The sequence below is a fragment of the Nelumbo nucifera genome, chromosome 2 (assembly GCF_055504915.1).
Source record: "Nelumbo nucifera cultivar China Antique chromosome 2, China Antique-T2T, whole genome shotgun sequence".
Taxonomy (NCBI): Eukaryota; Viridiplantae; Streptophyta; class Magnoliopsida; order Proteales; family Nelumbonaceae; genus Nelumbo; species Nelumbo nucifera.
In genome coordinates this window covers 44,046,220-44,072,516 of record NC_142650.1, presented here as the reverse complement: position 1 = coordinate 44,072,516, position 26,297 = coordinate 44,046,220, and the positions used below count along the sequence as shown (strand labels likewise).

The 26,297-nt window shown below is 39.6% G+C and overlaps 1 protein-coding gene across 3 annotated transcripts; it reads left to right on the top strand.

Annotated features, from left to right (window-relative positions):
• Positions 1-26,083, top strand: LOC104588639 (uncharacterized). 3 transcript variants are annotated; one of them, XR_016082768.1, is made up of 3 exons: positions 192-10,085; positions 12,375-12,492; positions 25,233-25,257. XR_016082768.1 is itself a non-coding variant. In XM_010246655.3 (2 exons), exons 1-2 carry the CDS (start codon positions 20-22, stop codon positions 25,874-25,876), a joined length of 810 nt encoding a protein of 269 aa, XP_010244957.2. In that variant the 5' UTR covers positions 1-19; the 3' UTR covers positions 25,877-26,083. The 3 variants fall into 3 exon arrangements, 1 of the variants encoding a protein (XP_010244957.2); XR_016082769.1 differs by lacking the exon at positions 25,233-25,257 and adding an exon at positions 10,179-10,376 and having other exon boundaries at positions 12,375-12,489; XM_010246655.3 differs by lacking the exons at positions 192-10,085; positions 12,375-12,492 and adding an exon at positions 1-185 and having other exon boundaries at positions 25,233-26,083.
• Positions 26,084-26,297: the final 214 nt, after the last annotated feature.

Below are 26,297 nucleotides of genomic sequence, written 5' to 3'. Positions count from 1 at the left end.
ACCCGGTTACAGCCCTTAAATGTATACAAATTACAAACTATACCGGGCATCGGCGTCGAGCCTTGGCATTCTTTGTCGTCGCCTGAAGCCTACTATTTTCAAAGTTCACTGTATGGCGAGAGCAGCTCTCTTTTACTTAGTTCGCTCACAAAGGAAACAGTTTTCCTTGGCAAATTTCCGAACAGGTTCTCTTCTCACCCTGTGCATTCCTTTCCTGCGGTGTCCGTCTAGTTTCTGGCTTTGGATTTATACGTTTTTGGTTTTTCCTTCAAGTTACTAATAGCAGGCGAATATGAATGCCTTAAAATCCATAATTCCTAGAAATATGTTAAACATATCAACCAGAAACCTTCAACACCTGCACTTGTTTTCCTAATTCATGATTTTAGAGAGATCAAAACATAGGGTTCGAAATCGATTCAGATAATGATTATTAATGTTTTTCCCTTTCTGTTGCGAAGCTCAACTAAGTTCACTCACCGGTTTCTCGCATGGTTGCAATTGACATCTAGTTCTAGACTTAAATATAGATCATTAAATTTGATGAAGTATCAAGACATTCTCTTCGTATGCCCCGATTAATATTATTTTTCATTTTATATTTGTCTGGTAATTATTTTTTCTTGGTATCTGTGATATGGTATCTGTGATATGAACCTTAGCAATAGGCTGGACAATCAAGTGAAGTGAATGATAAAAAAAGTATGATCACAGATATAACAGTTTCTACATTCCTTACAATTGGTTTGCTAGAAAATCTGCAAAGTCTTTTTGGTGGACTATGATAATAAGGGAAAGATCACCTAAGAAAGGTAGCTTTCGAGGAAAGTAGACAAGCTACAGAAATAAAGCCGTTCGATTTGTAGAAAAATGCATTTGAGTTAAGTGTATGAACGGCAACTATCTAGTGAATTGGAAGACAGTTTGCAAGTTAAAAGAAGAAGGTGGTTTGGACACTGGTCGTTTATTGGCTTTTTTTTTTTATCAATAACAGAATTCATTCATTGAGATAAAAACTATAAAATACATGGAAGCAAACAGGGGGAGATAAACTCTCTTAGCTCTCCTGAAAAGAAGAAAGATTACAACATTGCCTAAAAAAACTGATTCTTCCCACCCCTTGTTTAGCCAGATAATCAGCAGAGGACTTGGCATCTCTTTTCACCCACTGAAGTATGACCTCCATGTCTTGTAACAAATTCATAATTCTCCTATGCTCATAGATGAAACCCCACCACCCATATCCTCCTCTTTCTGAAGCCAGTTCATAACCAACTTAGAGTCCCCTTCAATTACCAATTTACAAATAGACAACTCCATGGAATTTTGCACACCTTCCAATACAACCATCACTGCAGACCTCAAAGAGTCTCCTACACTAATTGGATTTGAAAACAAAGCAATAACTCTTCCCTCCTCATCCCTAAAAACTCCTCCAATGCCGGAGGGACCTGGGTTTCCTTCACTGCTACCATCGAAATTCAGCTTTATGAAACCTTCACTAGGTAGGGAGTAGGGACCAAGATGGGAACATGGCTCTTCTTGGCAAATGGCTTGGGTACTTCCCCTTGGAGCAGGATAAATTTTGGGCCTCCATCATCCGAAGCAAATAAGGAAGTAACATTAACGGTTGGGACAGCAACCTGGAGTTGATTCGATTCCCCTCCACTCATCCTTGGAAAGGTATTTCTCAAATCTACTCTATTTTCTTCCCCTTTTTGAGATATTGTGTTGGTGATGTCAATCAAATAAAATTGTAGTCTGATTTATGGTGCGTACACAACCCTTATGTCAAGTCTGTCCGAGTCTTTTTCAATTTGTCCACAACAAAACAGCCTTGATTTCTTTGGCACTTATTAGAGGAAACTGCGGTCTGTCCTTTAATTTCCAGTTTCGTAGAGCCTTGAGTGACTGGGAGGCTACTGAAATTTTCTCTCTTTTGGTTGCTTTAAATGATGTCTTTCCATCTTTGTCCCTCCCAGGTGAAAGAGTCTGGTCCCTTATCTCCTCCGGTGTCTTTACCACAAAGTCATTATATCTTCATCTTGTTTCTGGGTCAATGAACTTCCCCCTTCGGGAGATCCAGTCCCTCCTAGAGTCGAAGCTCTGGCCTGGTTGGTGGCCATGGACAGTGTGTTGACAGTTGATCACCTGAAATCTAGAGGCTTTAGCATGGCTAACAGGTGCTGTTTGTGTGAGGGGCAGGAAGAGGATGCTACTCACCTGTTCATTTCCTGCAAATTCTCAAGCTTTTTATGGAAAGTTTTCACATCAATGTTCGGGGTCTCAAACTTTCACCCAACTTCAACAGCAGAAATCTTTTCTACTTGTCCTAGTCTGAATGGGAATAAGAAGGTAAATCTGCTATGGAGGTGCATCAAACTCCTGTATTTTCAGATATGTACTGTGGAAAATGTTTTCTAATTTGAATTTTGGTCTGTAATCGGGTGATGTGAAGTCACCTCCTGATCTTTTTCTCTTCAATAAAATTTTTATTCTCACTTATCAAAAAAAAAGTATGTTCCTACAGAAATTTTCTTTTTCACGTGGGAGGTGGGCCTGTGGTAGAATCGATACCTGTGATCTGATTCAAAGGAAAAGGAGCAGTACTCTTTATTCCTCTCCTCATGTTTGTCTGATGTTGCTCGAGAGATGGCGAATCAGTGGGCCACCTTGTCATCAATTGTGTAATTTTGAAAAGTTTGTGTCAGTGGCCTAAACAATGTTAGTGATTTCTTGTTTCAGTGGCCTAAATGCAAGTTGAGCCTTCATGGGAAAATTTTTTGGAGGATGATTATTCCTGCAGGTATGTGGTGCATTTGTGTGGATTGAAATAAGTGAGTCTTTGGAAATCTTTCTAGTACATTGGATTGTGTTAAAAGGAAAGTCCACCTTTTCGCTTCTTGGATGATCAACTCTCCTCTCTTCCCTGGTGTTAGTCTCATCAGCTGAATGGCAACCTCCTTCATTTTATACATCCCTCACATTCCATCAATTGGATTCAAAATGCCCTTGATTCAAGACCTGTTCTGTGATTTCTTTTTGAAATTTGATGGTAGTTGTAGAATTTCTGATAGCGACAGGGGTCTTGCTGGATTTGGGGGACATATTTTCAGATGCAGGAGGTAATCTGATTTGGGTTTTCAGTGGGCTGATTGGCTTGGCAGACTCTTTGGAAGCTGAAAGAAGAGCCCTTCTCTTTGGCCTAAGGTTTGTCAAGTCTCTTGGTGCAAGACCGCCGCTGGTGGAAGGTGATTCTAGGGCCCCATTCGCTTTTTGGGAAGTTACTTACTGGGGTAAATGCACATACTTGGGTAAGTGTATCCTGGGAAATACATACCTGGGTAAATTTTCTTACCCATGTTCTTTTAGTTCCCAGGTAAATGATGCAATGACTTTTTTAGCCATAAAAAGCCATTATTAAAAGGGGCAGTTTTGTCCCATCCAAGTGTTGGCAACTTCCCCCTAGGTGGGAAAGTTACTTACCCACCTAGGAGATGGGTATCACTACCCAGGGAAAATAAATTTCGGAAAAGTACGGACAGGCTCACTGCAGATTTCTGAATTCCACTGCAGACCTATAAAAATTCAAAATGTCAAATACCCCCACTCTATACACCAATGCCTGCCCATGAATTGGCATCAATTCTGAGCTGGCACCTACCCCAACTGTACGTTGGGCTTAAGAATTCTGACGCTGGGCTGAACCGTCATTCTCCCAATAAATTTTCCCTGGACCCCACGCAAATCTGAAAAAAGAACATGGGTATCTTGGTCAATGGGAACCAAAATCCCATTGACCAACTATCCCCCCTCTCAAAATCCAAAAAACAAATGGGCCCTAGGATTGCCATTGTCTGAGTTTCCAACCTTGATAGGGGTCCCTGGAGATTTGATCATTTACTGGAGTTCTAGGAGACCTCCTCAGATCTCTGTTGCTTGTTTAGATGGATCATGAGGAAGCTGAACACTTTAGCTGAATCTCTTTCAAAATTGAGGGTGGATAGAAATTTTTTGTAATGTAATTTTTGGGGTTTCTGTTTCTTTGTAAATCCTTCATGTACATCCCCCCCTCCTGATCCCTTATGAACAGAAAGTTACCTTCTCTCTCTCTCTCTCTCTCAAAAAAAAAAGGGGGAAAAGAGACCAAGAAAATTGTAAATATGATTCGCAAGTTCAGAGTAAACACGAACTTAAGAAGGAACCTAGCAAGATATTTCTTTCAATGGTTGTGATGCAACTTCAAGAGAGAATTTTAAATATAATCAGGTTTCAGATTTTGAGACTCCTTTACATGCTTTTTCATTGTCTTGCAGTAGCAAGACTCCTTAAGCGGGTGAATGTTGCCAAGTCATGTAAAATAGTAGAAGCTGGAGATGCCAAAATCAAAGTTTTTGATGGTACAGCCTATTAGCTTTTTTTTAATCTGTCATGTATTCAAATGTTACAAGAGACAGATAAAAAATGTTTTGTATAATAAGACAAGTTAAAGACTGTCATAGCAATGTTGGTTGATATAAAAGACCAGCTGCAGTGTAGTCTTATTTATCAATGCTATGGTTGAAAGTGCTATTGTTACATATGTAGCATGGGTTACGTGAACAAGGATAAAGTGTTTCAGAATTTTGTGAAGATTACTTGTTTCCTAATCTTCATCTAGAACAATAGCCATGGTGGAGTGGGGGCGGACAGATCCCAACCTTCTTTCACTTTGATAACTGCAGTCTGAAACAATGAGGGGACCTTGTTAATTGTCTTATTTGGATCCATAGGATTTGGAGACTAGACAAAATAGCATAATTGTTAGCAGTATGAAGTAGTCGATCAAGACTACAATCAGTCTTGAATCTAAAAGTAAAAAGGTTTCAGATGGAGAAAAGAAGAAGAAGAAAGAAGAAGAAAAGAAGGAGAAGCAGAAGTACACAATGTGAAAATTTGAGAGAAAAATGAATTGATTGTATTGTCTTGGAAGGAGCATATACACAACTTTATATAGAATTACAGAGCTAATTTACAGGGTGATAAAATAGGAAACTAACTTTTCCTAAAAAACTAATTTCTATATCAGTGGGATTCTCCAATTAATATTCCATGATTCTAGGATATCCCATGATTCTAGGAAATTAAGTTTCCTAAACTGATGGACCTAAAATTATGGAGAATCAATCAGAGAGTCAATCTTCTACTTTCCAACACTCCCCCTCAAGCTGGTGAATATGCATCTTTCATTCCCAGCTTGGAGATAAGTCCTTGGAATGCCACACTGCAAAGCCCTTTTGTCAGTACATCTGCCAGTTGACCATTCGTTGAGATGTATGGAGTGCAAATTAATCCGCTATCCAGCTTTTCCTTTATGAAATGCCTATCTATCTCAATGTGCTTTGTCCTGTCATGTTGGACGGGATTGTGAGCAATGTTAATAGCTGACTTGTTGTCACAGAATAATCTCATTGGACCTTCCCATCTGATCTTTAGGTCTTCCAAAATTATCTTGAGCCATAGTAATTCACATACTCCCTGAGCCATTGCCCTGAATTCTGCCTCCGCACTTGATCTAGCTACCACATTCTGCTTCTTACTCCTCCATGTCACAAGATTTCCTCCAATGAACGTACAGTAACCTGTAGTGGACCGCCTATCCATGGAAGAGCCTGCGTAATCTGCGTCGGTGTATGCCTCTAGGGTTAATCCAGTATTTCTTTTAAACAAGATTCCTTTGCCAGGATTAGCCTTTAGGTAATGTAGTATCCTATAGACCGCCTGTAGGTGAACCTCTTTCGGGTTGTGCATAAACTGGCTAGCCACGCTCACGGCATATGCTATGTCTGGCCTTGTATGGGCAAGATATATAAGTTTTCCTACTAATCTTTGGTACATTCCCCTATTCACGGCTGGATCTTCATTTGCTTCTCCCAATTTGTGATTTGGCTCAAACGGTGTGGAGGATGGTTTGCATGCTAACTTTCCTGTCTCTCTTAAAAGATCTGTTACATATTTCTGTTGTGAGATAAAGATGCCTTCTCTGGAATGAGCTACTTCAATCCCAAGAAAATACTTCTGATGAAGGGAAATTTGGCCCGACCTCGCAATCACCCGACACGTGGCAGAAGCAAGCAACTCGGGGCAGCAGAGCGCCCAAAACGAGCACCGAAAGTAACGAAGTCCAAGCTCACTACTGAGCCCGAACTCCACCAGACCGGATTCCTTACTAGGAGCTCGAGCTCCCTACCAAGAACCCGAGCTCCCTACTAGGAGTCCGAGCTCCCTACCGAGAACCCGAGCTCCCTACTGGGAGTCGCGAGCTCCCTATTAAGAACCCGAGCTCCCTACTAAGAACCTGAGCTCCTTGCAAGGAGCTCGAACTATCTCGGGTCCTAAGCCTCACAAAGCCATGACCCGAGCTGGCCCATGGCAGCTCGGAACACTCCCCAAACCGAACTCAAGACATCTCGCTCGCCACTCCAGCACTTCGCTTCCGAAACACCAGACTGACCAAACGTACCCGACACCGAGGACGTCCGTATCCAAGGGCGGCGCACCTGACTGATTTGGGATCTGACGCCTGACAGCCGCACTTCAAACGGCCTCCTGCTACTGCCACCTGCCACCGTCGTTACCAGCCGCAGAGACGGCTCCGACAAAAGGAGCAGTGGCGGTTCTGTCCGGCCAGAGGGGATGACATCCGAACTGGCAGGAGCTCAGAGATAATCATGCCCGATCTAACGAGGTATGCTAACTTTGCGCTATCTGGCTTATCTTGCCTTTGAAAGATTCTAACTTGAGCTTCGGAGCCCTTACGCCGGGTTCTCCCCGGAGTTTCTTCACCCCCTCCGTTTCAGGTCCCCTGCCGCTCAGTTCAGAGGCAAGATCGTTGACAGCCAAGATCGGCCGGATTGTGCATCATCAATTGGCGCCGTCTGTGGGAACGCTTCAAAAGGCCTCCCTCTAAACTCTCATACCCCTTTCTTCTTCTTTGAAAAACTCAACACTCATGGCCTCTTCCAGCAACGCCGGACGCGGCACAGAGACAAACACCACCGGGGAACAGCCTCAAGTTCCCGTGGTGTGCGTTGGGCAGTTCACCATCCCCCTCTCGGTGGACGGAATTCCCAATTTGAATATGCCACAAGCAGTGGCGCCTGTAAACCTTCCTGCCACAAACATCCCCTTTCCTCCCCCCATCGAGACTACCTTCGCTGAACCAACCGCCGTCCCCCTGGCAGCTAGCCAAAACCAGTTGGACGACCTGATGCAGTGCATGCGGGCAATGCAAGCCCAGATGCAACAGTTCCAACAACACCAACTTCACCAGCACCAAGTGTTGCACAACCTCTCCCAGTATCACTATCAATAGCAGTTTCCCCAACTGCCACCGAACCAACCACTACTTCCACCTCACCACCCTGCTCCGAAGCCGGTCAAGGCCTCTCTGCAGGATGGGCGCCCCCACCAAGGAAAGGCCTCCAGGCCCCAGAACCCCCCAAACAGCCAGGCCTCGTCCCCAGGCCGGAGAGAGAGAAAAGTCATCCCCGCCTCGCAGCTCGCAGGCGGGTCGGGAACCTCGCCCACGAGATCGGCACCTCGGGGCTCCAAACCGGAGTTTCCACTCACGGAAAACCGATTCGGCGCACTGGCAGCAGCGGACTACCAGCATTCCGGGCCCATAGAGCTCGGCAACATGGAGGCCAGCAGCGCCAGCACAAGGCCCACTCAACAGCGAAGGCGCCGGCGAAGTCGACGAACCGCCACCCGTGTCCTGTCAGAGCTCAGAGGCAAAGGCGAGACGAGCTCGGACGAGGTAGGAGTTGCCCCGATTCTCTCAGTTCCTTCCCCCCTCGCGTCAGAACTCCTGGCAGTCCCCTTGCCCAGAGATTTCAAGCTCCCACCTCTAGACAAGTATGACGGGTCCTTCGACCCCAACGACCACGTTGACGCTTTCCAGTCCCAAATGCACCTCGCCAGAGCCAGCGAATCATGCATGTGCGTGGCTTTCACCACCACCCTCAGGGGGGTAGCCCGCACTTGGTACAGGAACCTGGCCCCCGGGTCGATAAAGTGCTAGGCTTAGTTCGTGCAGGTCTTCACTGCACACTTTGTCACCAGCAAACGGTGCCCCAGAGTAGAGGAAAGCATCTTCGGGGTAGTCCAAAGGGAAGGTGAACCCATACGGGGCTACATCAAACGATTCAATGAAGCATGCTTACAGATACCGCGGTTAGACCCCGCGGTGCAGCTCGCGGCAGCAAAAAGAGGGGTGACGCACAAAGAGTTCAAATGGCACATGGTAGCTAACCAGCCCGCGACCGTGGCCGAATTTCTCAAGCTCGCGGACAAGTTCATGAGGACGGAGGAAGAAATCAACCAATGAACCGAGGGCGGAAACGAGAAAAGAAAGAGGGATGGCGAGCCCTCTAACTCAGTTGACCGAAAAAACCCGACCTGGGACCCAAAACCGAACCAGTTGTTTCGAGCTCCCCTACCAGTTTGGACGGATTACACGCCACTGAACACAAGGCGGACCGAGATCTTAATGACGATCAAGGACGCCCCGTACGTGAAATGGCCACCTCGCCTAAAGGGAAATCCGAACGAAAGAAACAAGAATTTGTATTGTAGTTTCCATAGGGACCATGGTCACAGTACTGAGCAGTGCAATAATCTCCGAGACGAAATAGAGGGGCTCATCCGTCGCGGATACTTGAGAAACTTTGTACAACACAACAATAATAACAATAAAGCAGATCGGCCGGGCGAGCACGAAAAGGACGCCCCCGAATCTAGCAGCAGGCCTGCCGAACTGTTGCAGCGACAGTCTCCGGTAGAGAGACCAATTTGGGGAACCATCCATGTAATTGTGGGAGGTTCGGTGGTAGCAGGGTGTACCTCGGCAGCAGCCCGGACTTCAGTTCGCGAAGCGGTCCTCGAGGAGCAGAACCCTCCGAAAAGGCCAAAGACCGAAGAACCAATCCTCTTCACGGAAGGCGACGCGCGAGGAGTTCGCTACCCCCACGATGACGCGCTTGTCATTAAACTAAGGATCAGCGACTTCGAGGTCAGACGCGTACTCGTAGATTCGGGCAGCTCGGCGGACATCCTCTTCAAATCAGCGTTTGATCAGCTACAGCTGCCGAGGAGCGAACTGAAACCCGCAAACACTCCCCTGGTGGGCTTCAGCGGAGAGGAAGTCAGGCCCCTCGGAAAAATAACGGTACCTGTGGAAGTCGGCACGTGGCCCTGTGTGGTCAGACTCAACCACGACTTCCTGGTGGTCGCGACCCCCTCCCCATACAATGCCATAATAGGGCAGTGGGGAATCCTCCCATTGGTTGAATGTTTATTTTATTTTTTGTTATATTTCCCTTTGTTAGAGGGTTGTTTTTATGTCATTTGGGTTAGGAGGAAATCAGAAAAGGCAATCACTCATTGGGTAATTTGGTTTTTGAAGAAATAATTAGTAAGCCACGAGTGTGGGGTTCCATACCCACACTCAGGCTCTAGTGTGTGTGGTTCCATACCCACACCTAGTTATTTTTAATTCCTTTTAAGTTGGGCTGGCTGGCCTTATCCATGTAATGTTTATCCATATTACGTTTTTTTTTTAGTAGGACTAGGATTTTATGTTTATCTCCTGCTCTTGAAAGGAACCAAAGCTATATATAATTAAGTGTATGGGGCGGCAAAGATCATCAACCGAACCCCTTCTTTCTTTCTCTCTTCTCCTTCCTTCCACTCTTCTTCTTCTTCTTCTTCTTCTCTCTTTCTCTCTCTCTCTCTCCTTCTCTTTGAACCTGTGTTTCTCTTCTCAGATTACACAGCAGCAGTTCTGTTTTATTCAAGTTGGTATCAGAGCTCGATCTATGGTTTCTCATGTGAAGTCTCACCCAGCCAACCACATGATAGTTATCTAGGGCTGGACGAATAGAAAGGAGCTATCTTTGCCTGATTCTTGGAGGTTACCAGAGATCTTTAGCAGCTGTCCGAAGATTGGAGAGTGTTTCTTGGTAATAAGGAAGAATCAGAGAAGGTTAGAGGAATCAAGATTGGATTTTTTATCAAGATTAAAGGAGGTGATCAGAGTTTTCTGGGTAAGATCTCATCTTTTCTTGAACCATCAGTAGTAAGAAATAAGTTATAAACTTATTTAGAAGGTACGGCTGAGAAAATCTGAAATTTTCTAGGGTTTGTTCTTCACCCTATGAACATCTTTTTGACTGTGAGCCTTTCTTGGAGGGATCGGCTGGAAAAGATCTGATCTTGATATTTGACTGTGAATATATATTGGACTGATTACAGTCCAGGATTGTCTACCAGGGAGTTAATCCTTGACTGATTGCATTTTTTGGAAGTATTCGACTGTGTTTGCACTCTTGGCTGAGGTTAAATTCTGGACTTTTATTCTCTGATTAAAGTTACAATTCTGGCTCTTGTTCTTTGCTGAAATCAGCTTTTGGACTGTTAATATCTTGTGTTTTTGATTAAAGTTGTAGTTTTAAGAAGGAACTATCGACTGAAACTAAGTTCTGGTGCTTATTCCTTGCTGAGATCAGATTGTTTGTTCTCTGTTTTCTTGGAAAAAGTAGTTTTTTTTCTTGGAGCTTTGTGATCTACTTAGTTTGGAAAAGGCTAGAAGTGAGGTAAAAACTCAAGGGGGAAGTTTTTGGGACTGGTAACATGACTGAAAATACGTTCCAGATTACCACTGTTAGGTTTGATGGAACAAATTACTTGGAATGGGCCCAATTGGCAATGCTGGCCACTGGTAGGGGTGGTAACGAGCCGAGCTTTTCACGAGCTGCTCGAGCAGATCGAGCTCAAGCCCAATTCATTGGCTCGATTATTAAACGAGCCGAGCTTGAGCATACTAGAGCTCGGCTCATGAGGCTCGTGAGCCAATTCAAATATATTTATATATATATATAATATAATAAAAATATTACAATTATTAATTATTATAATTCTTAATTTTTAAATATCAAATACAAATATTTTTATATAAAATATTTTTTCTCAAAATCGATCTCGAGCTGAACCGAGCTCGAGCTCAAGGTTCTGGCTTGAACTGAGCTCGAGCTCGAGCTCGAGCCTTGTAGAACAGTCTCGAGCTGAGCTTGAGCCTGGTACTATTCGGCTCAGCTCGACTTGAATCCACCCCTAGCCATTGGGGGCAGAGGGAAATTAGGGTATGTAACCGGAGACACAAAAGTACCAGCCAAGGAGGATATATCTCACCCAAGATGGGTTCAAGAGAACTACTTGGTGATGACCTGGCTATGCAACTCTATGCAGTCTTACATCAGCCGAAACTATCTCTGGGCAAAAACAGCCAAGGAGATTTGGGACAGCATGAAGGAGACCTATTCCCAACCCCTCAATGTTGCTAGGGCTTATGAACTGAAAAACCTTAAGTAGGGAGAGAAGCTAGTCTCAGTATAATTTGCTACTCTAAAATCCCTGTGGCATGAAATTGATCACTTAGAAACTATTGAGTGGGGAAGCTAGAAGGATGCAACGACATATAGAAAACTGATTGAAACAAATAGGGTTTTTGAGTTTTTAGCTGGTCTAAACTCAGATTTTGATATTACAGACAACAACTTCTCACTAGGGAGAGAGTGACTTTATCTCAGGCTTACTCATTAGTCCACAGTGAAGAGAGTAGGGGGAAGGTAATGCTATCCTTTTAGCCCATAGAAGCAGCCTTGGCAACAACGAAATTCAAAGCTGGAGGGGAAAAGGAAAGGGAAGTTAAGAAGGAAGACAAAAGGGATATTTTTTGTGATCATTGCAAGAAGCCCAAACACACTAGGGAGACCTGTTGGAAGTTGCATCCTCACCTAATGCCAACTAGAATTAAAAACAAGAAGGGAAGTGCTAATGCAACAACTACTACTGATAGTACATCCTCTTCCAACACAAGGACCACATCCTTAGATGCCTTAGCAGTTGTCCGGGCTGCATTGACATAGCTAGAAAAGGAAGCTGGTATTTCTACATCTCAGTCTTCAGCTACTACACTTGCTTAGCCTACTTCAGCTTTCGCTCATATAGGTACAAGAGCTGCTGCATGTCATGCTTCTGTCCCAAGTAATAATAGACCTTTCTGGGTAATAGATTTAGGTGCTTCAGACCATATGACCAGCTTATCTACTCTGTTTAGCACCTATTGTTTATCCTCTGGGAGAGACAAAGTTTCTATTGTTGATGGCTCCTTTGTACCAATTTCTAACAAGGGAGACATCAGATTGTCTGATGCCATCACCCTATCCTCAGTTTTGCATGTTCCCAAGCTTAGTGCTAACTTACTTTCAGTTAGTAGTATTACTAAAAATCAAAACTGTTCAGTAACATTTTTCCCTGATTGGTGTGTTTTTCAGGATCTGGAAACGAAGAAAGTAATTGGGATTGGCAGTGAGATGATTGGAGTCTACCTGTTTGAACATTCATAGGGGGAGCAGAGTGAAGTGGGGAAATTGTTCGTCTCTCAGTCTTGTAGTAAGATTATGCTTTGACACAACCGCTTAGGTCATTTATTTTTTGGGTCTTTGAAGAGTCTTTTTCCAAACTTATTTGAGTCAGTAGAAGTGTCTAGTTTAAAGTGTGAAAGTTGTGAGCTTGCAAAACACAGTAGATCATCTTATCCTTTGAGTAATAAAAGAAGCAACCTTCATTTTGAAATTGTGCATACCGATGTTTGGGGGCCATATCATACTCCCACCATGGGGGGGGTATAGATATTTTTTATTATTTGTTGATGATTATACCCGCTTTTCATGGGTCTACCTTATGCACTCTCGAGATGAGGTCCCTTCTTTGACCTAGGCTTTCCATCAGATGGTTTTAACCCAGTTTGAAACCAAGATCAAAACTCTTAGATTTGATAATGCCAAGGATTACTTTGCAAACCCTTGGCATCCTATCTCCTTGATCATGGGGTCATTCATCAGAGCACCTGTCCTTGTACATCTTAGCAAAACGGGGTTGCTGAGAGAAAAAAACAAGCATATCTTAGAGGTTGCCAGAAGCATCATGCTCAACTCTAATGTTCCCATACGCTTATGGGGGGATGCAATCCGTACAGCCGTGTACCTTATTAACAAGGTTCATTCACGGGTTCTAAACATGCAAACCCCGTTTAGTATTTTGTATCTAGATAAGGATTTTTCCCTTCAAAACTTTTGAGTGTACTTGTTTTGTTCAAATCCTTGGACCTCATCGCTCCAAGTTTGATTCCAAAGCTACTAAATGTATTTTCCTTGGGTATGCACAAAATCAAAAGGGATATTGTTGTTATGAGTCTGTTTCAGGGAAGCGCTTTGTGTCCATGGATGTCACCTTTTTTGAGGATATGCCCTACTATCATAGGGCTTCTTCTTAGGGGGAGAATAGTGAGAAAGGGATTTCAGTTTCAGCCCCAAAAGTTCCTTTACCTGTCCTAGTTACTGAAGGAGAGAGTTGTGAAAAGGGTTGTAAAAAATGCAGAGAGTTGAGTGTATCACAGAAAGTAGTGGAGGTAGGTTGATTCTTGTAGTCAACAGCAATCCAAGCCAATTCTAACATCTTCTACAGTCCTAGATCCAGGCACTACTACTGCTCCCACTATTGATCCCACTATTACAAATTCTCAGCCTCCACCATCAGATGACCTTGATCTTCCAATTGCTATTCGTAAAGGGAAGCGCCGTTGCACCTCATCCACTGCCCATTGCATCTCCAAGTTCCTTTCCTATAGTTCTCTCAGAATCCTATAGATTTTACTTGGCATCTATTTCTGCTATTGTTATACCTAGAAAAGTGCAAGAAACCCTTTTGATACCTGAATGGAAGGAAGCAATGCAAGTAGAGATGGATGCTCTTGTCAAGAACAACACATGAGAACTAGTTAATCAGCCTGAAGGGAAGAAACTTATTAGATGTAGATGGGTGTTTACTGTCAAGGTTTAAAATGTCGATGTCGATGGAAATATCGCTTACCAAAATATAGGACATATTTCGAAAATGTTGAGGGGAAATATTGTAAAAATTAGAGACATTGTGGAAATATTATGAAATATGGAATGATATTTTGTAAAATGATAAAAGAAGCATTAATACACATTTTTAGACTATTATCTTATTCACAACCATTATATAAAGCTAAGGAACTAAGATCAATAACAAATTAGTAAATACGAAGTTGCACTATAGACTTCAAAAGTAAACAATTAACACCTAAATTGCATAATTTTTTATATAAATAAAAATAAGGTTTAGCATCACATTCAAACCATCACATAAGGCCAAAAAACTAAGATTGATAATAAAATGATAAAAAATGAAATCACCTTACAAACTTCAAGAGTTAGTGTTAATAGTTAAAGTACATAATCTCTTAAATAAACAAAAACTCCAATTAAAATCACATACAAAAAGAATTTCTAGGTGGCTGGTGGTCATCATCTCCATTAGGTGGGTGATAATATTGTTGCTCTGGTGGTTTGCAATGTTGTTGCCAATTCATCACATTTTGATAATACCACCTATTGTATTCTTCTACAAAACGTTGATTGTTTTCTTGGTCAATTCTTTGAGAACCTCCTATTTGGGGTATTGTTTATATCCATATCTATTACCATAAGAAGTCACACTAGGAGCTTGTCCAAAGAGCCCATAATCATAATTTTGGGTTTCAATCCCAAATCCCTGTGATTGAGTTTGGCTATCTTGACTTGAAGTGGGATATTCATAGCCATATGATGATGTAGAACCAGTAGTGCCCTACCCATAAGATCTAGAAGAATTGCCTATCTCCATTGAGCTTAAGTTTTCTGACAATGGTTGTTCATAATTAGCTTCTATTCTTCCTTTGTCGTTGATATTGCCTTCTCAGTTCATTTGCAGAAGTTGTAACATGAGAAGCTTAACCATGATTTGACCTTGATCCTCCAATATTTGGCTCAATTGTCTTTGGTTTTGACTCCTATTATGTTCTTGGATATTACCCCCATCATCACCATTACGACCACCACCATCACCATCACCATCATCATTATCATCACCACTACCCCCACCACTTCCACTTCTTGTGTTGCTTGGAGTTACAAGTTCATTAGACCAATTTTCATCTTCATCTTCATCTTCATATTCCTCAATTTGTTGCTTCCCTTGATTTTGAGATGCTATAAAATCATTGGCATTAACTCCCATCTCATTGGCTATCCGAGAATTTGGCTTTCCACTTGGTTCATCTAACAAAGGCTCAGGAGATTTTATCCATTCATAGAGTGGGTTCTCTTCATTTTCTTCAGTATATACATCTAGAAGGTCCAAAGGATTAGTATAAGTCTCTTTTTCTTCATCTCCTTTAAGATGTTTTGCCTTGAGCCTCAAGTTGTAGTGGACAAAAACTAATTTTTTAAGCTTTTCATGACCCAAGCGGTTCCGCTATTTTGTATAGATAAGAGAGAACGTGCTCCAATTTCTTTCACATCCTGATGATGTAGCTGTTGAGATAACAAACGTACAACTATATGTTTCAAAGTAGGACCATCAAGTCCATACATCATCCACCATTCAGCTATAAATATTAATTTATTTGTCAGTTTAATTGTTCAACTATATTTATAAATAGAATCATGAAGTCTAATTTAAAAAACTAAATAGACACTCTCTAATTGAGCTTTGAGCTTTGGCATTGTGATATCACTTACCTGGGTGCATTTTTGTTATTGAACTAATGACAGACTACCTTCCAAATGAGCCAATTGCATCCCTAAATTTTAACACCTACAAAGACAGGATAGGTGACAATTGACAAAAAATTGATAACAATAATAATAATAATAATAATAATAATAATAATAATAATAATTATTATTATTATTATTAAAAATATAATAAGTACTTTATATGCTTATGTACTTAGTTATCACAATTTACATGTATTACCTCTATCATGCAATCAGCTTGCCCATTAGGATTTGGTTATAATCTTTCGATGACATCTTATAATGCTTTCAACAAATTTGCATGACCCTCAAGTTCATATTTGTATTGGTATTTCAGGTTCAAAAAATAAGCTGTCATGCATTTAAAAATTAAAATATGAACTTTGATAGCATTATAAAAATAAATAAATAAAATGATAGGAGTAAAATATTTACCAGCTTTATGAAGGGGGTGCTTAAGCTGTTTTGTCCATCTTTCATCTATGATCTTCCAGTACCCCTGATAAGATCTTGCAACAACTCTAATAGACTCCTTCATAAGTCTTATGGCCTCATACACTGATCCCATGATTGGCCATGTCTCACCATTAACAATTCTTAAAACCTTGTATATAGGCTCCAAGATATTAACCACAGTATGCACCAAATCCCAAAATGAATTGGTACAAACTATTTCCTCAACTTTTCTACCTTCAGGTTTTTTACTGAGGTCACATTTTTCCCATTCTCTAGAATTAAATAAATTTCTCAGACCTTGCCTATATTTTTTTATGCTTTCAAGAGCAATAAAATTTGTGGCAAATTGTCACACCTGGTCGAACAATGTCCCCTCCACACTGTTCTCTCATCATAGCAAGAAGCACATTATGGTTGTATATAAAATTTGTTACTTTTCTTGCACTATCAATGGTTGTCTTCATTAGTTTCTTCTTCCCGATATCTTCTATCATCAAGTCAAGGCAATGTGCAGCACATGGAGTCCAAAATATGTTCTATTTATCCATTATTTTTTTTTCTGCTTTCAAAAAATTACTTCCATTGTCTATCACAATTTTCACCACATTTTCAGGTCCTACCTCATTAATAACACGTGCCATCAACTTATAAATATATGGTGCATTTTTTTTTATCTCTTGACACATCAATGGATGTGTGAAATATTGTCTTTCCATTGCAATACACCATAAAATTAATAATAGATAACCTCGTAGGAACTGTCCAACCATCACACATAATTGTTAGCCCATATTTAGGCCAATTCAGTTTAAGGGATTCTATGTATATTTTTATTTCACTCTCTTTTTCATCCAAATAAGGGCCCTTTATCTCATAAGGGGTGGGCGGCTTTAAACCTGGGCCACATTTTGCCACTTCATCATACATTGTCTTATAAATAGGAGAGTTGGTAATATTGGTAGAAATATAATTAAAATTAAAGAACTTTGCTATTGCTCTTCCCAGTTTTTTTCTCAAAATTTGGCCACTAAACATTGATTTCAATTTCTTTTGACCTGTATCTTTATATTGATATAGTTTTGGGCCTATAAGCACTTCAGGTTCTCGTACACTGTATGAACGATGCATACTACTCTGCCCTTGTCTACTACTACCACCAACACTAGATCCTTGATTGCCACCGCTTGGTCTACTTGAATTAATTTTTGTAATTGACCATTGTTCCATCTATCTTCATGAGACTCTCTAACAACTTTTTTGTATACTATTATGTCTCTTTCCGTCACACAATCATCTGGATATGCTATGTCATCTTCATCATCAACCCTATCATCTTGGTCATATTCATGTGATGGTCGGTAGAGTGCATCTTGAGATTCTTATGCACGTTTTGTTTTTTTTTGCTTTGATGCTTTTTGTTCCCGTAGCATTTTATGCATAGCCAGACTTACTTCTATTGGGCATTTTTGGCATTAGGCTACATTTTTAAAACCACCTGCCAAAGGCTGTTTCAATCTAGAAACACCACCACTACCAATTACCTTGCCACAATAATTACAAATGGACTTATTTGTGTCACCTTCTACGGATTTTCCATGTTGCCACCCAATATCATCTAGTTTGGCATTTTAAATGTCTCAGTCTGCATAAAGAAAATTAAAATATTATAAATTTATAATATAAGTTTTATTATTAGTTATGGGCTTATTACAACAAAATGATCATATTGTATTAATTTTATTAACAAAATATTTCATTTTTCTAAATTTATTATGTTTATACACATTTTATTAAAATATCATTTTTAGATAAACATCACCATTTGCAATAATTATTACAGTTTTTTAGATAAAATATTTCAATTTTCTAAATTTATTATGAATTTTGACATATCTATAAGGTTTTACTAAGGTTTTAAATTTTTATATGCTTATTATTATGAATTTTAATAAGTTTATTTTAAACTTAATTGTTTACTTATTTAAATAATATATTCATCCATTTTAATAAATATTAAATTTATATACTGATTTATAAATTATGATTTATTATAAAATTTAATAAACATTTTCTGATTTTTAATAAATATTTTAAACATAATAAGTAGTTAATATTTTATTACTTGAAAAATATTTTATGTTTTATTTATAAAGTAATTAATTTATTCTTTTTTAATTTTTTGTTAATTTTTTATAAATATTAAATATAAATTATTCATGGAAGAATTTATGTTAAATATTAAATATATGATAATACAGTATATATTAATGGAATAATTTATATTAATATAATATACTAATATATTATATTGTTAAAATATATTTTAAATTTTTATACTGATTTATTATGAGTTTTGGCGTGTTACTTGTTTATGTGTAATTCTGATTATTATAAATTTTGATCAATAGTAACAATTAAATTAAAGGTGAAGTATTTAATACTTCTATTACTATAAATAAACATTTTATATGCATGCCTATCTTATATTTTAGTTTTCTTTTTGTTTTTATTTCTTTAATTTTTATGAGCATTTTATTTTAAATATTAAGTTTAGATATGTGTCAATATGAATAATTTATATTAACATAAGGGGTATTAATGTTCTTAAATATATATTATATAATATAAATAATATCTTGTTTATGCATTTAAATAACATACTATTTTATTTTAATAAGTTTTAACTTATATACTGATTTATTATGCATTTTGATGCTTTTACAAACTTAAATGATTTTCTCTTATTGTTAATTCTGATTTATTATAAATATTAATATATTTTTTTCACACTAGTAAATAAAAATACACTTATTCTGATGTTTTTAAATATTAAAGTTATAATACATCATGTTTTATTATACATTTATTAATCTGATTCTCCTTTTTTTAGTATTAAGACTAAGAAATTCTGATTTCTTATAAAACTTAATGAATTTATTCTGTTTTTTAATACTAAATATTTTAAAAATACTAAGTAGTTAATATTTATTACTTGAAAAATATTTTATGTTTTATATTATAAAATAATTAATTTACTCTTTTTTTGTTAATTATTATTTTTTGAAATATTAAATATAAATTATTAATGGAATAATTTATATTAATATACTGTGTTATATTAATATAATATGCCAATATATTATATTATTAAATTAACAATACTAAATAATATACTAATATATTATATAATATATTGTATTATATTAAAAATACTAAGTAATTATTTTGTTGAAGGTCTACAATATTACGGTAGACCTTCATCTACTGTAGAGCATCTACCCAGATTAATGTCTGTTGTGATGGTCTATGGACATTTCATAGACCATCACACATCATATTTAAACTTTTATACTTGACAATTTAACAACATGTCAACACATAATCTAAGTATCTTAAGTTCTTAACATTTAGAATGTAATTCATTTGAAAGAGGGAAACCGTAAAGCTGAGAAAGCTCTCAGGGAGCTCTGCTTCAACTTCAAAGTCCTTTGAAAGAATGGTAAGATCCATCATATGGACGCCAAAAGGGTGCGGAATGGGTGGGCGAATTTCAAAAATTTCTTACCTTTCTTCCAATTGGGAATCATATTCCCTAAATTTAAAATACAGTGTTCAAGGATCTGACTTGAACCAGATCTGAACCAAAAGAGAAGGGAAGGGATATACCTGATCCGGAGAAACAGTATCTCCCAATGTCGGTGTTCACGCCCAAAGAAACTCCTGAGAACTGCTCCCACTGAAGATGACACAGTGATAATGAAGCAGAACCAGCAGTGTTCGTCCCACGAACCAGGTCCTTCTGAAGAACTCGATGGAAGCAATGAGCACCACACACGATCAACCTTTCAGCAAAGATTGATATCAAGAACCTTTCTTGATCTTTCCCTCACAGAGAAAACGAATTGGCAGTAGATGGCGGCGGCCGCTGGAGGAGAGGGCTAGAGCAGAAGGTGGCGAATAGCTTTCTTCTCTCTAGGGTTTTCTCTGAGATCCTATCTCAAGATGCAGTGTGTTCTGCCAATACCCTTAAGGTTCGAATTCTTGTAATTCGAAATTAGGGTTTCTCCTCTTTTCTTTGTGATTAAGAAACCTCCTAATCTCATTAGGACTGATCCTAATCCAAATCTGTATTTGGATAAGGAGTCTTCTTAATCCTATCTGCAGATTAGATCAGCCCACTCCTGATCTTATCAGGAGGTTACCAGATTCAAATCCTAATTTGAATTTGGTCTCCATGAGTGGATAGGGTTAAGACCCAATCCTTTTTTGCTTGACCTAACCTCAGATCCGCCCCTTTAAGTGACTGATCAAATCAGCCTAGTTCAAAATGGGCTTTAGGCCCAATATGCATCAAGTGCTCAATAGGCTTCCAAACTACTGCCTAGTTGGGCTTCTTTGTATGGCGTGGGACCCAAGCATTGATTTACACATCAGCCACATGGGTTCGGCCCAGCCTCTGTTACAAGGTCTAGCCGAATTCACTAGAAAGCCCAGTGAATCCCTTGAGCCCATCACATGGACTCTATGGGCCCAACACTTACACTAAGTGGTCCCTGGGCCAAGCCATCTTATAAAATCCCAGGGACTGTGGGCAGATGCAAGATTAGCCCATCAGGTATAACCCTAAATGGCCGTACATTTAACCTCTCAGCCCATAATGATCCAAAACACTGCCCGACAAGAGAGGACCTCTCCCTCGACTGCGAGGCACAGTGCTGCACTCTCCTCTAGGATGGACCCCGGGGATTAAAACCTTTTTGCAAACGAGTTGAAACCGTACATATATATTATATCATTATAAATATATTTTGCAAAACAAAATTCCAACGGTTGAAATCGACTGCCGGCAGTTTTGATTTCCATCAGAGAGAGTGCATCCCCGATCATTACCTTTGTCCGACAAAGGGGTTGATCCTGTTACTATGATCACCCACTCAGATGGGTTCATGAACCAGCCAACATACCCAGGTTTTGATCCCCTCTAAGGATCTTACTGATTGGCATATCAAAGACAGCCCAATCTGCCACCTAGTGCAGTATCATAATCGAGTCTAGGGGTCAGGTGTAACTTTCCAGTTTTGCCCACTCATCACCAAGGTCCAGGGCAATACTGGAAATTTGGTCTGGTTCAAGGTTTCAAGTTGAACTCTCACTGCATGTACCTCGGGTCTCACCCTGGCGGCTGTGACGGCTAAGACAAGCCTCCCCAACCAACTTGGCGGCACATCAGTGTCAGCCTTATCAGGATAGGTCTCCCCAGACCGACCCACTGGCTGTGAACATTTTAAACTAACACGAGTCTCATTAAGTGTCCAGTTTAAGGGTCTTACACAGAAACATACCACACAACATGAATCAAACATGCACTTTATTCATTTACACTAAATGTCTAAAGTACATCAAAACTGATTGGAGCTAAGGGCATACAAACTGTCTAACATTCTTCACAAATCACATTTGTGAAACCTAGAACTTGAAGATGATCTTCAAGTTCTAGGCTTTTGGCGGAATTTCAGCCTCAAGTTTTTTTTTTTTTTACTCCTAAAAAATATCTAGAAAAGGGTATGCTCTTACGGTCTTACCTGAGTTCGAGAATGGTTGAGAAACTTGAGATGAAAAGTGGCTATTGCTCACTTGCTCGGTTGCTCAGGACTCCAACTCCAACTTCAGCCTCCAAGTCTCCAAAACTCCAACTCCAATTGGTTGTTGATGCAGCCTCCAGAAGACCAAAACCAAGCCTCGACTCCTCGTTCCAGCCACCAGGTAAGGGAACAAAAAACCCCTTCTATGAAGTATGAAACCCTTCCTCTTCTTCTAATAAGCTTAAAATCTATACGATGATTCTCCATGTCTGTAACATGTTGTCCCCATGTTCTTTATTTTTTTAAGCATGTATGTGATTCTCTGTGTATGAAATTATGTTTTGTATCATGCGGATGCTTTTTTCTCTCTTTTTCTCTTTATCTGTTAGATGTGAAACCATATTCTTTTTCTTGTACGTTAGTCAACATGCTTGTCGACATATTAGGAAAGATGTTTTTTTGGACCGACTTGGTGAACATTTCCGAAATTTCCCAACAGTAATACAGTACCATCTGCATTATATTTCATAGTAAACATGGTTTCAAATTTCGGAAATGTCGACCAAAATAATGTAATATTTATGTTACAACTCATTTTCATGTTGCTAAGTCTTGACACTGACATATGTCGGGCAACATTGGCGACATTTCTCGACATTTGAAACCATGTTTATTGTGAAATATAATGCTGATGGTACTGTAGAGAGGTATAAGGCCAGATTTGCACCTTCCCCTGCTGGTAAAGGGATTCACACAAACTTATGGCTTAGACTATATAGAAACCTTTGCACCTGCTGCAAACTTCTCATGGCCACTATTTCAGCTAGATGTTAAGAATGCCTTCCTCAACGGAGACTTGCAAGAGGAAGTATACATGGAGTTACCCCTGGCTTTTGTAGTATAGAAGTAGGAAAGAAAGTTTGCCTTTTGAAGAATGCCTTGTACGGGCTGAAACAATCTCCGAGAGCCTAGTTTGATAGGTTTAGACTGGCTTTGGACAAATTCAGATACATACAGGCTCAGTCAAATCACACCCTCTTCTTTAAGAAGACAGGTCATTCCCTGACTTTACTTGCAGTCTATGTAGATGGCATTGTGATAACAGGGAGTGACATTAGTGAAATTGAAACTCTTAAACAGCATCTTCACAAGGAATTTGAAGTGAAAGACCTAGGAAAATTACACTATTCCCTAGGAATTGAGGTAGCTCGATCTAAGCATGGCATTTTTATCTCTCAAAGGAAGTATGTTCTGGACTTATTGGAAGAAACTGGAAAGTTAGGAGTGAAACCTGCTAACACTCCTATTGAGCTTAACCATAAAATAAGTGTAGAAAGTGGAGAAATCCTTGAGGACAGGGCTATGTACCAAAGGGTGGTTGGGAAACTTCTTTATCTCTGCCTAACTCGGCCAGATATTTCTTATGCTGTCAGTATTGTCAGTCAATACATGTATTCTCCTAGGACCACCCACCTCCTTGCAGTAGAAAGGATTCTTGCCTACTTAAAGAGATGTCCAGGGAGAGGTATAGTCTTCAAGAATAATGGTCATATGAAAATAAAAGTGTACAGATGCGGATTGGACTGGATAGGAGGTCCACCTCTAGATATTGTGCATTTGAGGGGGGAAATCTTGTTTCCTGGAGAAGCAAGAAACAAAATGTTGCTGCTCGCTCCAGTGCAGAAGCAGAATATAGATCCATGGCCAATGGTGTTGCAGAAGTGTTATGGCTGAGATCCTTGCTTAATGAGTTGGAGATTGATTATGAGAAGCCTTTGATGTTATATTGCGATAATCAAGATGCAATTAATATTGGCCACAACCCAATACAGTATGACAGGACTAAGCATATCGAGGTTGACAGACATTTTATCCGAGAGCGAGTCGCATCTCAAGAAGTATGCCTTCCTTACATTGCCTCAGACATGCAGTTAGCTGATCTATTCACCAAAACAGTCACAAAAATCAAATTGGAGACAGATTTACTCTAGTTGGGCATGACAAATATCTACTCCCAACTTGAGGGGGAGTGAAGAAATAGTTAGTAAGCCACGAGTGTGGGGTTCCATACCCACACTCAGGCTCTAGAGTGTGTGGTTCCATACCCACACCTAGTTATTTTTAGTTCCTTTTAAGTTGGGCCGGCTGGCCTTATCCATGTTATGTTTATTCATATTATGTTTTTTGTTTTATTAGGACTAGGATTTTATATTTATCTCCTATTCTTGTAAGGAACCAAAGCTATATATAATGAAGTGTATGGGGCGGCAGAGATCATCAACCGAACCCCTTCTTTCTTTCTCTCTTCTCCTTCCTTCCACTCTTCTTCTTCTTCTTCTTCTCTCTCTCTCTCTCTCCTTCTCTTTGAACCTGTGTTTCTCTTCTCAGATTACACAGCAGCAGTTCTGTTTTATTCAAGTGTTTTACCCTTGATTGTTAGAATTTCCATCTTATATCTTGTAGGGTTGCAAGAAAGTGTTGTCACTACGTTAACTCATAGAAACCAAATCAACCAGCCATGCACTCATTGGGTGATTTAATTTCTCACCTGAACCAATCACTTAACATGTTAGGATAGTAAGGTAGTAGACCTTGGAGGTAGCCTCGATTTTTCCATATATTAGTGGGTTATTTTTATGTCATTTGGGTTAGGAAAAAATGCAATCACTCATTGGATAATTTGGTTTTACAATTGATTATTATAATTTCTGTCTTATATTTTGTAGGGTTGCAAGAAAGTGTTGTCACCATGTTAATTCATCGAAATGAAATCATCCAGGCATGCATGCATTGGGTGATTTGATTTTCACTTGAACCAATCACTTAACATGTTAGGATATGTTAATATTTCTAACTTGTCTTGGTATGATTGTAGACCATGTGAGTCACACAACACATATTAGGCTAGCTTAGCAGTTCTTAATTCTCATACTAAGGTAGGAGACCTTGGAAGTAGCCTCCACTTTTCCCTTAGTTAGAGGGTTGTTTTTATGCAGATTTGGCTCATGGATGGGCTTTCTAGTAATGGTAAAATCATTTGGGGCATGCTGCCGGTGGCTGTTTTTTGGTCTGAGAGGAACATCCAAACTTTTTAAGGCAAATCCTCAAATAGATGAAATCATACATAACATGACAACTAAGATCTTGGGAAAAGGCATCTAAGATTTCAACTGAAACCCTCTTTAGATCAATACTGTGTAATTGTTAGGGGTTCTCTGCCCATGTAGAGCCACAACTTTTGGGGTTTTCCAATTTATACAATTAATACAATATACTTCTATAAAAAGATCCATATGGTCAGCATGCCTCTGAAAAATATGGTAAAACAATGTGTACCATTACCAACAAAATTAGGGTTTGTATTCTCTGAAGTTCATAACAGGCTGTTCTAAGCTGAACAAGTTGGGCATGGCTGCTTCTTGGAAGCTTCTTTTTTCTGTCATGATTTTTTGGAGATTTTATCCTATACTTGTTACTTTCTCTCTATCAGGTTACCATGCTTGTAGGTTTGGAACATGGAAAAAGTCCACCAGTAAACACGACTTTGACTTGGGGATGCACCAGGTCACACAAAAGAGGTGGGCTACTCGAACTGTTGCAGCGGAAAATGACAGTAAGATCAGCATTGGGCCTCATAAAAGTGAAGCAGGAGAAGAGAGTAAAGACAGTGGAATTGTTTATTATGGTCCAATCTCATCTACCATCAAGAAAGTGAAGCTTCTCTCTCTCTCCACCTGTTGTTTATCTGTGTCTTTAGGACCCGTAATAACATTCATGACTTCACCTGACATGAATGTGATTCTCAAGGGTGCTGTTGCTTCCTCTGTCATATTCCTAAGTGCTTCCACTACTGCAGCCCTTCACTGGTTTGTAAGTCCCTACATTCACAAGCTCAGATGGCAACCTGGCTCAGACAGCTTTGAGGTTGAGATGATGTCTTGGTTAGCTACATACATCCCGCGAACAATTAAGTTTGCTGATGTTAGGCCACCAGAAACTAACAGACCTTTTGTTACGTTCAAGGCGAATGGAAATTTCTACTTTGTTGATACTGAGCACTGTCATAACAAAGCTCTCTTGGCAAGGTTGACCCCCCAGAAAACTGCTCATGAATCAGCATTTAAGAACTTATGAGAGCTGAGATTTGTTTACTTTTGGTATGGTTATTGGTAGGAGATGCAATCTGATGCTTTTTTTGGGGCCATCCTGCCTGAGGATATATCATCTTTTGGTTTTTGAGAAGGAAAATAAGAATGTAGTGATACTTTTGACGTGACGTTTATATTGAACTGATTGATGATTTTGCATTTCAAGTAGAAATCCTTGTAGGTTATTGTGCAACTGCTTAATATGCTTCTAAGGATGATGGATTCAGGGATCCTATTGCTGTTGATTTGTCAAAATGTGAACGAATCCCAAGCCATGTGCTACAGAGAGCTTGCCATCAAAATATGAGGTAAGTCTAAACAGTGGTGCCTTTCACTTTACAGGTAGTATCACCTATTAATTATGTTAGAAAGCTTATCTAAACTTCTGCAGGCACTACCAAGTAACA

Excerpts from the sequence above, each read along its gene's own strand:
- LOC104588639 (XM_010246655.3), top strand. The coding sequence starts at position 20 with ATGTATACAAATTACAAACTATACCGGGCATCGGCGTCGAGCCTTGGC. Across the intron at positions 186-25,232 it reads CTTGGCAAATTTCCGAACAG|GTTACCATGCTTGTAGGTTT; the intron begins GTTCTCTTCTCA and ends TCTCTCTATCAG.